A 12,510-nucleotide genomic window follows, 5' to 3' on the forward strand; every position below is an offset into this window, starting at 1 on the left:
ATCATATAAAAACATAGGTTTAGAATGCTAGTTATTTTATTCTGTGAGCCTAAACTTTTATTTAAAAATCCAATGCTTTGATTATCACTTATCTTAGTTCTGTTAATTTTATTAAACTTACTTAAAAAAAAAACAATTTAATTTTTATATTAAACTTACTGAAACTTGTTATGCACGTCAAAGCGTAGAAATCAAACAGAAAACTTATGATGCTTAATAGGTTTTATTGAAACACGAGAGCATGTGGTGCTTTCAAAAGAAAGTTACTTAATTGGCTAAAATAAAACAATCCAACTTTATTAATTCGGCACATACGTTTTTTATTGTATAAAATGTTTTATGAATACAATTTCGTTATGACCCCAAATATATGCATCCTAACGTGCCTATTATTTATGGGCGATTACGTGTTCAGCAGAAAAGTTCATTGATAATTATTATTCTTTGACTCAATTGTTCTGGTTTTTCGTACTAATTTGCATAATCATTGTAAAGTATTAATAAGTTTAAACTAATGTTTTTAATCAAATTTTAATTGCTAGACTATTTATAACTTAACTTTCTAATAATAATTGTTTAAAATAATAAGATCACACAAAGAGTATGGCATCTAAATATAGACACTGAAAAAAAAGTTAGTAGCAATAAAGTATGTGTTTTGTTAACTGGAAAAATATAGTAAAAATATTGTCGGTTATTTTGTTTATTAGTTTCGTATAAATAGTACACATTATGCATGTATATGTTTAAATGTTCTTTCAAATAATAGATTTTTTTTGTACTTTAAGTATGTACAATATATATCTAATACAGAGTGTACATTCAATGGTTTATACAGAGTGTAAATTCAATGGTTGATACAAAGTGTACATTCAATGGTTGATGAAAAAATTTAAAATAAAATCTAAATGTTTTTTTGATGTTTTTTAAAACTGATTTTTTAAGATTACAATGTGATACTTAGATGGATGGCATTACATGGTTGATTAATATATGATTAATTTTGTTTTTGATACAGATTTTTATTTAGAAAAGATTTATATTTGATTAAAGTTGACACTTGACACGGATTTAAATTTTATATTGGTTTAAAGTAGTAGCTTAGTAACAGTCTCCATAGGCAAAAAGTTTCTTGAAATGAAAAAGAAAATACTCGTCAAAGTAGCGAGCATTAAATTATTTTTAAAAGTAACGTCTATTATTATATTTTCAGAACTGATTCAGAAATATGTGGGTTAGCCTTAGAGGCTCTTGTTACCATTATGTCCAATGACGTTGATGAGCAAAGTGAAGTGCTCAATAACGACCTACCTGTGCAGTTTACAGAGATTTTTCTTAAAGATTCTGATAATGTTACTTGTTTGCTTGGTTTGCTTGAGGTAGAATAAAATCAATATTTTTATCATGAATATTGATGATGACTATCAACTGAAGTTTGAAATTTAAAATTAAATCAATGTTTTTACCTTATAGTTAAGTTTAAATTTTTAGTTTATTTTAGTATATTATATTGTTTTGAAATTAAATTTAGGTTTATATATATATATATATATATTGTTTTTTAGGAATATGAGTTTCGTATACGATGGGCTACTGTTCGTCTTCTAATAGCCCTTTTGAACAACCGAACAATTCAGATACAGCAATGTGTCTTGGTTAGTCCTCTTGGTGTGTCCAGGTTAATGGATCTTTTATCTGACAGCAGAGAAGTTATAAGAAATGATGTAAGTAACTTTTTTGACTTATTTTATTTTATTGCTATATTTATAAAGTTTATTGTACATATTGTTATTATCATCAACAAGTTGTTAAATAATATAGTTAGACATAATTAAACATGTTACTGATAAAATAGAAATGTTTGACATTTATATAGTGAAAACAAATATTTATATAAAATAACAAGTAAAAGAAAAATATTTATACTAAAAGATTATATCATTAATATAACAACAATACAACATATAATTGTTTTAAATATAGTAAATTATATTTTAGGGGCTCACTTTGTTGATTTTACTTACAAAAGGAAATGCAGCAATTCAGGTTGGTTTTTTTTAATTTTTTTTTCCAACATAATTTTTATAACACTAATATTATAATGATTAACTTCAAGTTTTAAAATGTTCACTTTTTTTAAAAAATCTCCTTAAATCATGTTTACCTTATCAATACAGTAATATGTATTTAAAAGTTTAAAAGATGTTATTTTTACTATGGTTATATAATGTTTGCTTTATTACCATGCCTTTGAAAGTTTATAACTCTCTAAGAAGCATAACATAAAAGAATGGCTTAACATAAAATAATGGCTTAACATAAAAGAAGTTAATGTCCAAGTGTTAGTAGTAGTATTTGTTTATAGCTTAATTAGAATTAAGATATAAATACTACATATTTATTAAACAATTTATTTCTTTTTGACGCTTTTAGTTTTAGTATAGTTTTTGAAACATCTTCTTTTCTTCTACAAAACTTTTCTTTGTTAAAAAAATACTTATTTAAAAAAAAAAAAATTTTCTCAAAAATTTGTTTTAAATTTTAACACAAGAATTTTGAAATAAGGTGATAAGGTTGTTAAGGTGAATTATAAGATGGTTGTGTGATAGAACTGGTAAAGGTGAAACTCTAATAAGAATTGTTTTTATCTTTTTACTAAAACCTATATATAAATTTGTATATAAGTTTAATATTAAAAAAAGTTATACATAGCTATATATAAAGATTACTTCTTATAAAATAAGGTAATTTTTTTTTTTATAAAATTGTTTTTTAAACTCTTCTCTTCATTAATTTGAATGAGTTATTACTACTATAAATTTTTATTCATTTTAATTATAATTCAACATTAAATAAGTCCTGGTTCCAATCCTGGGCCTAGCTGCCAATAAAACTAAATTTGTCATATTAGTTAAAGCTCGCTTTCTCCATTTTTTCTTGGTTTTTGGAGCTTTATTATATATGCTGCTATCTGCAGACTTTATAGTTTATGTCATGCATGTTTATTTGCAAGATATATCGCATTATTTTTTCTGCCACAATCAGCAAATTATATTCAAAAAATATATATTACTAAATTTCAATAAATATATAATACTAAATTTCAAAAAATGTTTGTAATATAGTTAAAAATTAAACAATTTGTTTGGTTCGTCAATTGTCAGGATTATTTTTAAATTAATATATCTTTTATAGAAGTTACTTTATATAAGATAAAGAAAAAGATTTTATCAAAGGTATTTTATAAAGATAAATAAATTTATAAAAATATTATAGTATTATTATATAAATTTATAAATATATAATTAGACTTTTTTAATATAAAAATCTAGATTAAGATTTATAAATATACAATTGTTAAAAATAAGTTGCAAAACTAAAATATCAAAACCATATATATTATTTTTAATTGTATTACAAAATTTTTTAGGGGGTTTAGTAAAAAGTTATACAATTAAACATGATTTGGTGATTATGGCAGAAAAATTATAAATCTTTAAAAAAAAATTTGCAATGATGTCATATACTGAGACTGTAATTATCAAATAAAATATATATACAATACTGAATTCAAAAAATACACATATAAACACAGTGATTTTGATGCCAAAAAATGTTAATTTGAATTAAAAAAAGATTGGTTGAAAGTTTAGGATATATTTTAAATAATATATTAAAAAAAAATGCAAAATTATGCAACAAAGGACTAGACCGAGCTGTCAAGCCTAAGTGAAATAGGGAAAAAATTAGGAAGAGAGAAAGGATAAAATAATTAAAAATATATCTTGAACATGTTCAGAACAAAACAAAGACACTATAGTAAAGCGTATAGTAAAAAATAATAATGATAATTTAGACACCGTGCATGTAATAGAAATGTCATAAAATCAAAATAGGACACATAAGTAACCATAAATATACAGTAAATACAAATGTTTAACATACTTAGAATAAAAATACAAATGTATAGATATATCAATATTTAAAATGAATAAATATAAAATCGTAGGAGGAATAAGATAAAGAAAAAACATTGTTACTTTTGTGTAATCATAATTTATGTAGTGGTGGTAATATACTTCTCCTCAGAATCACATTTATTATTACCAGCATTTCGAAGAGGCTCAGCATCAATACCTAATTTACCCTGTCCGATAAACATTGTTCCCATTTATGCTTTACCCCGCGGTTTACGCCTACTCCATACTGCAGTAAAAAAGAACTTTACTACAAAACAGCCAAAGCCCTAACTTCACCCAAATTTGTAAAGCACTAATATTTTTTGAAGAAATAATATGAATAGTAAAAGTAGTGAGTTTAATACTAAATAACATAACTAATTTAAAATAAAATAAAATATATATAAGATAATAAGATAAATATATAAAAAAAAATATAAATAAAGTTTTTTAATAAAAATAACAAAAAATAATAAACTAAAATGTAAATGATAATATGAAATAATAGAAATTATTCTAATAGAAAACCACAAAATACTCAACTGTACTACTAATGTGATAAATGCTGTTAGATAAAACTTTATTAAAAAATATAATAAGTTGCTAAAATTGGTACTTTTTGGATAAATCTTATCGGCTTGAGTTTACTCAAGCCGATAAGATGTAGAAGTATATGTGAAATTATTAAAACAACAAAACCATACAAAGTTTAACGCTGCCATAGATACCTAGATCAAATGATGCTAACCAATCAAAAAAACAGGTTTTAAATAAAATATAGTAATAACGACGAAAACAGTAAACAAAACCACTACAACATAAAACATCAAAAGTTATGTAGGGCAGGAAAAAAATCATATATGTATAAAAAATGACAACCTAAAAACTAAAATGGTTGTCGAAGTAAGTATTGCATGTTCCAGTACAAAAGAGTCAAGTATTACTAGAAACCAATGTAAAAAATTTTTAGTAATACTTCTTAAAATCACTGAACCATATCTAGCTGAGCCAGCCATACTACAAATTACCTATGATAGATTTAACATCTGCACATAGGATTTATATTATCTTCTGGTTCTAAAAACCAGTTCAGACATGTTCCAGACACAGAAATATTCTACCGTGGAAACAGTAATTATGTATGTAACGGTATTTATATAATTTAGTTATATTACTAGAAACCAGCCTAAAAAACTCTATCCCCAAACCACATTTAGCTAGCCCAGCCATACTACAAATTACCTATGATAGATTTAACATCTATATATTTATAAGTATATTTATATTATCTTCTAGTTCTAAAAGCTAGCTCAGACATGTTCCTGACACAGAAACATTTTCCCGTAGAAACAGCAATTATGTATGTAACTGTATCTATATATTTTAGTCATATTACTAGAAACCAGCGTAAAAATTTCATCCCTGAACAAATCTAGCCAACCAAGTCATACTACAAATTACCTATTATGGATTTAGCATCTATACAAAGGATTTATATTATCTTCTGGTTCTAAAAGCTAACTCAGACATGTTCCAGAAATGTATATAACCGTATGTGATACGCTATAATGATACTAAAAGCATCACACAATTTAGATAAGAAAAGATAATTATTAAATGTAAAAAAATTAAAAAAATGTTAGCCAAAAAAAAAAAATCGTAATAGATGTATATATTAGTCTAGTCTGGAAAATAGTCACAGCTCCCTAGTCCCAACATAAATAATTTGAAAAAGTGCAAAATTATGAATCACAGGACTAGACCGAGCTGTCAAACCCAAATGAAATAAGGAAAAAATTTGGAAGAGAGAAAGGATAAAATAATTTAACTTATATATAAAATTGAATTTACAATTAAGTTTAGTTCCAAGCTGTTGGCAGATCAAAACCTAGAAATTCGATTGTCTTCAAACCATTTCTTGCATATTTTTGCAGTATTGCATGACGCACCATCTTATTGGTATTATAAATCAGAAAAAAGTTCACAATGTTTACATAAAAAAAAAAAAAAGATTCAATATATATAATAAGGTTATCAACGTCTTTTTTATGTATTTATTATATTTAAAAATGTATCATAAAAATCTTAATTTTATTTGGTTCTCATGCTCTATTAAAAAACGTTCTTTTGTTTAGCTTCCTTTAAAATTTATAGGAAAGTCATTTTCTTGGTATACACTTATTATTTTGTTTTACTCAAAAAAATTCAGCCCAAACATTTTTTTAAATATCATTCACTTTGATATGAACACATCTTCTCTCGGCACTTTGGGATCCCTTTAACAAATAACTTAATTTCAGTGTCAGTTATTTTTGGTGGAAATTGGTTATTTTTTAAAACAACAAATAGATTTTTTATGCCCTTATCAAATACAAGCCATGTGTTGTTAATTTTATATGTTCTATAAATCAAAGAATTTTATAACAATAGGGAACAAAACTGGAAAATTTTTGTAAAAGACTTGTATATGTTTTTTGTGATAAACTGATGTGTAAAGAGAAAAAAACTTATCGATAACAATATCTAAGAAATGCAATTTGATTATCTTGTTATTTTCCCATAGTAAATTTTCAGTTTTCATTTGTTTATTAAGATGTTTAAAAAATTCCTGAGTTTCAAACTCTGAATTAAAAATAGCCGTAATATCATCCACATAACGTTTATAGAAAATCGATATGGAGGAAAAGCAATTACTAATCCATTTTTGTTCGTAAAACCCAATAAAAATATTAGCTAAAATTGACGCTAAAAGAGAACCCATGGCAATGCCATTCGATTGATCATAATATTTCTTATTAAATAAGAAATGAGAACCGGATGTTGAGATTTGAAATAATTTTATGAACTGAACTTTAGAAAAATATTTCAAACACATTTCATCTTTAAAGTATAAATCAGAAGCTGTATTTATAGTTTCTTTAAGTGGAGCATTAGTAAATAAGCTTTCAACATCATAGGGAACTACATATTTATCATATCAATTTGTTTTAAATCCTCAACAAAAGAAAAAGAGTCACAGGTGGAATAAGATTTTGATATTTAAGGAGACAATAAATCAGAAAGATGATTGGCAAGTTCATAATTATATGCCCCGATTATTGAATAATTGGTCTAAAAGGTGGTAGAGAAGAATTTTTACTTAGTTTGTGCATCTTAGGTAAAGCATAAATTCTTGCTGTTTGTGAACCAACAGGATAAATTTATTGTAAACATCGTTTCAAAATAATTAGGTTTTTTAAGTTTCCTAAGATACTCTTGTAAAGATAGTTCTTTTTTAATAGTTGCATCGTCTCTTAAATCCTTAAATTTAGTTTTATCACATATAATATTAGATAAAGATATTTTTAATAAAGTTGACTATATTGAATATATCTAATATAGTCAACTTTATTAAAAATAAATGTACCAATCCATTTGTCTGGTTTTGTGATTACGATGTTTTCATTTTTCTTTAGTCTCTATAATGTTCTGTGTTTCATTAGACAGCCTTCAGGTGGTGTATATTTATATACATAATTGTTCGCTAAATGAGAAAGAAAGGCGGTAGAGCAAAATTAAGACTGTTGTTCAATAAATCTAATTCATCCTGTTGTTAAGTGTATGATGACATGTTATGAACAAAGTTTTAGTGCTTAAAAGGAAGGCTAGTAAATTTTGTGAAGGAGCATAATTTCTTATTGCGAGTTTTTATAATGGAAAGTTCTTTGGAATTTTCCTGTGCTGGCTGTAATGCCAGTTATATTGGAGAAACCTTCAGACATTTAATTTAGTGACAAAAAAAAAGACAAGCATTTAATTTCATCTGTTATTGTAATAATCTAACTAACTATAATTGTTTTAAAATTTCTCAAAAAAAAATCGAAAATAAAAGAAGCACTCCATATTAAATGGGAAAATCCATCTTTACATAAACAAACTGCTCATTACAATTTTGTCAATCTAGTTAATTTTATTTTATTATCATTTTTATGCTATTTATTGTTTCATAATTTGTATTATAATTTTTATTGGTTTGTAAGAACTTTATTTGTCAGTTAATATTTCTCTGTAATGTCTTTAAATTTTGGTTTTATATTCCAGAGTTTTAATTGTAATTTTATTTTTTGAAAATGGAGTATGTAAACTATGAAACATGTCAAGATTGAAAAATGTTTTTCTTAAAAATCTTTCTACATTTATTGCTATTATTTATATATTATTTATTATTACTTATTTATATATTATTATATTATATATTATTTGCTCAAGAAAAAGTTTTGTTAACTAGCTCTCAGAGATTCCATCAACAGCTGTAAAATATAAGATTATTAACAGTGCCATTTGATGGATGGTGTCCCTGTTAATAATAAGTTATGTAAAACTTTTAAAAGAACAAATTTAATAACATAAAAATAAATAATTACAATTAATATCATTGTGACTAGCTAATTTATTATATTCAAGCATTTTAAAAGAAAGTTCAAACTCCTCAAAGGATAATTTAAAGAAATTTAAGTACGAAAAAGAGAAATATATATTAACTTTTTATTTGTCTATGTTGATGAAAACCTAAGCTGGAAACATCACATAGAATATTTGTGCAACAAAGTCACTAAAAGTATAGGAATAATGTATAAAGCAAGAAATACTTTAAATAAACATATTTTAACACAATTATATTTCTCTTTTATCCATAACCTTCTAAATTATACAAACACTTCCTGGGGTAATACCAATAAATCTAAATTGTTATCACTTTATTGTCAGCAGAAGCATGGTGCTTGTCTAATCAATTTTAAAGATGGATTTGCTCATGTCAAGCCTGTCTTATTTGAAATAAAATTTTTAATAATCAGCTGAATATTTTTAACATACTTTGTTTTATGTACAAATGTAAAATTAACGTATCTCCTACTTCTTTTCATAATCTTAACCATCATAACCTTAAAAGATAAAAGTAAATACAAATTAAGAAATGATTATTTAATTTAACAACTTTTTCGAACTAATTTTGGAAAGTCAATTATTTTATTACGAGGAGCTATTTTTTGGAACAGAATAGTTTATCAAATTCTTATTTTTTATTGGAACATATAATAGTTTATCGAATTCTCATCTTATGTTTTTATAAAAATAGTATTTTTCTGGTATTTTCTATATATTTTGTTATTTCTTGATATTTTTTGCGGTTTTCTGTGACAAGATCTAATGGTCTTCTTTGAGTCTCTGCATTCTTTAGTTTTTATTTTTATTGATTACTCATTTGCATTTTTTTAAATTTTTTTATATATTGTATGAAGATAAACAAATATAAAATAAAGAATATAAAAAAAGTAAACTTTATGTAAAAACCATTAAAATGACTTAGGAAACCAATTTAATTTTATTGTTTCTTAAAATACCACAAAAACACAAATAGACTAGAATGTTTTTTTTTTTATTGAAAATAAAAAAATTCAGAGTTTTTTTTATTTTTATTTTTTTACTGTTTTAATTATTTAATTTTATTTGTTTTATTTAATTGTTTTTTCATTTTTGTTTTATTGAATGGTTTATTTGGGAATAGTGCTGACTCACTTAAATAGGTAGAACATGCAAGGAGTGTACATACATCAACTTACTTACATATGTAGAACATGCAGAGAGTGTACATTTATCAACTGACTTATGTATGTAGAGCATCAAGGAGTGTACATACATAAACAGATTTAAATAGGTAGAACATGCTAGTGATGTAAATTTTCTGGTAAACTTTGATTCAAAATTTACCGGTAAAACTTACCGGTAAGTTTACCGGTAAATTTTAAATAGAATGGGTAAATTTTCCTTTAAAATTTTTTTTTTTCAAGTAACATTTGTTATTTGTAAAAACCAATAGTGGTGAAGTGGTAGATCGCTCGCTTCATAAGGGATTAGTTCTGGATACAATGACCGCCACAACCGCCCTTAACTTGTTTCTCTGCATAACAGCTCTATTCTTTAAGGCTTATGTTAAGGAATTGAAAAGTTAAGAGAGGGTTGTATGAAAACTATATTAGAGTTGTATTTTTAATATAAGACTATATCAAAAATTAATAAACAAAAATTAGTATTCTCCTTGACTGTAATAGCGTACTTTGCCTTTACATTAATCATCGTATTAAGACGCAACTCTACTTGCTATTCCAACAGAATTCCTTATTACCAAAAACAATTTATTTTAAAAAAATATATAAGTGAAACACAGCGTTTTTGATGTGCAGTTCATTTAAGTTCTTCTTGTATTTTCCACATTGTACAGTAGGTAAAATTTTAAAGAGGTTTCTATGTAAGATAAGAAAACAAAGCCCTATGACAGAATTTGACCTTCTACAAAAAAAGTATATTTTTTAATTATGACTTAAAGTGTATTTTAGGTCAATTTAGACTGGACCAAAACCTTAATGATGCCGTTGCACTGCACCAACCTAGCTAGAGCCCTGCCTTGTTAAAACATACTTCACAATAGACACTATACCAAATGCCTTTATTTCATGTTGCTGGTTTTAAATGTTTATTCTGCCGGCTATACCAGGGCCTGATCTTCCATAAGGCACGTAAGGCCCGGGCCTAGGGCCCCCTAATTTTCTGGGAATTTTCTGACGTAACAGTAGAATTTAAAAATATTTATTTCAATTTTTAAATAGTTAAATTTTTTTGATGGCTGCGATAATTCTTGGGTAGCTGGTCATAGGTCAACTCAAATTTTCCTCCCTCAGGGTTCGATAAATTAGGACACATATATTCGTTCACATAGTTTTTTGAACAGGGGGCCCCCAAATTGTGTTGCGCCTATAGTCCGTGTTGTTCTAGATCGGGCCCTGGATTATATACTACAATCTGGAGTTACTAATACTTTTTTGATTACATGTGTATAAAAAGACTTCATCTGGAATTGTATAAACAAATAGGCAGCAGATTAAACAAATTTACATTTCACAAACTATATACTTACATCTGTATGATAAAATATAATACATATGATAAAATAAAGATATTATTAAACTGCCAATTCAAAAATCAACTTCAGCTTGATCGTTATTATCTTCATCAGAATTACTTCTTTCGAAACCCTCTGTGACTAATTCACCATCTGATTCAGAATCAGAGCTATCCAATGAAGATACCACTGAGACCGGTTCAATTCGCTGGATCTTACGAGGTGGTTGTGAATCTAAAGAAACTTATACTTATGTATAATTTAATTTTAAATAAGTTATAATATTTTCATTAAAGGTGAAGGAAGTACATTTTACATTGTATATTGAAATGATTACATAATGAATAATACTCTTTTACATCACAACCAAAATGAAGAAAAACAATTATTCAAAACAAAGACTTTGCATACATGTACTTTCAATGTTACCTTTTGTTGTTATTATGGAAGAAAAGTTCTATCTATCATTTCTATCCATCGATGAACTGGAGCGCTGTATGAGTTTGCTTCTTTTTCTTTCTCACAGATTGTTGTACTTTGATGTTATATGCAACTTTTGTTACTGTTGGATATAACATCAAAGATCATTTGCCAGTCTGTTACGCTTCTTTGTTTTTTGCAGTGTGTGCTCTTTATTGCTGCGCTCAACTGCAGCTGATGAGGCAGGTTATGATAGTAGCTTAAATGCAATGTTCTGTAAAAGTTGCCTTCTAAACAATGCAGACCACCAATGCAATGGGCCAATGGTAATATCAACAGCTTCCCAAATCAATTTGTTGCTATAAACCTCTCCAGATTGGGATTTAAAAGACATAAAATCTTTTATTATCTCCCCACTTAATAATTGAAATTCTAATCCTATTTTGACAATGGTTGAGAGACCCTGGCTTTTTTCTGATTCTATCAAATCATTTCCCATGAATCTAGTATCGAAAAGATTTGCTGCTTTTTGAATATCACGCACACTGAATTTTCTACGTCTTTCAACAGCTTCAGTTATTAACTTTATTTCATCTTGAGGAATTTCACAGTCACTATTTAATAACACTTCTTTAAAGTTGTTGGCAATGTAGTTCTATAAACGAGGCATTACAGACACACAAACAAGATCTCCTTCTGCAGATTTAACTGCATTTCGAAGTGATGCCAGTAATTGTTCGCAAAACACACTCATTGACCAAAATGAAACAGTATCATGTAAAGTATTCATCACAGAATTTAGTTTTGCTTTATCAGATGCACTTGTAACATAAACTCGAGCATCTGAAATTGAAATACGCAAAATATCTTGAAGATCATCATTTCTTTTGATCATAGTAAATGCAGTTGACTATCTTGTCGGCATACTTTGTAGGCAAACAAGTTTAGACTTTTTCAATGTCATTTGATGTTCTAACATCACATGCTTTAAAACTTGCTTCTTTCGAAAGAAACCAGACACTTTCTTGTGTTGAAGGTGGTTAAACTGAATAGAGGGAATCTTAAGTATACCTGTAGCCATGCGTTCAAGTGCATTGCCCCACAGCCACAACAAAAAATTTCTGGGTGATCATGTTGTAACAGCTTCCATGCTATTGTCATATTTGATGCATGGTCAGATATAAAGGCAATAGG

The 12,510-nt window shown here is 26.4% G+C and overlaps 1 protein-coding gene across 1 annotated transcript in view; it reads left to right on the top strand.

The window, feature by feature from the left end:
- LOC100213056 (general vesicular transport factor p115) overlaps positions 1-12,510 on the top strand; it is a 92,333-nt gene that overhangs the window by 11,156 nt on the left and 68,667 nt on the right. The window contains exons 4-6 of the mRNA XM_065795583.1: positions 1,214-1,379; positions 1,566-1,724; positions 1,999-2,046. Coding sequence (XP_065651655.1) covers positions 1,214-1,379; positions 1,566-1,724; positions 1,999-2,046 — 373 coding nt within the window. The remainder of the gene's footprint in view (positions 1-1,213; positions 1,380-1,565; positions 1,725-1,998; positions 2,047-12,510) is intronic.

This window comes from Hydra vulgaris, chromosome 04 (assembly GCF_038396675.1).
Source record: "Hydra vulgaris chromosome 04, alternate assembly HydraT2T_AEP".
Taxonomy (NCBI): Eukaryota; Metazoa; Cnidaria; class Hydrozoa; order Anthoathecata; family Hydridae; genus Hydra; species Hydra vulgaris.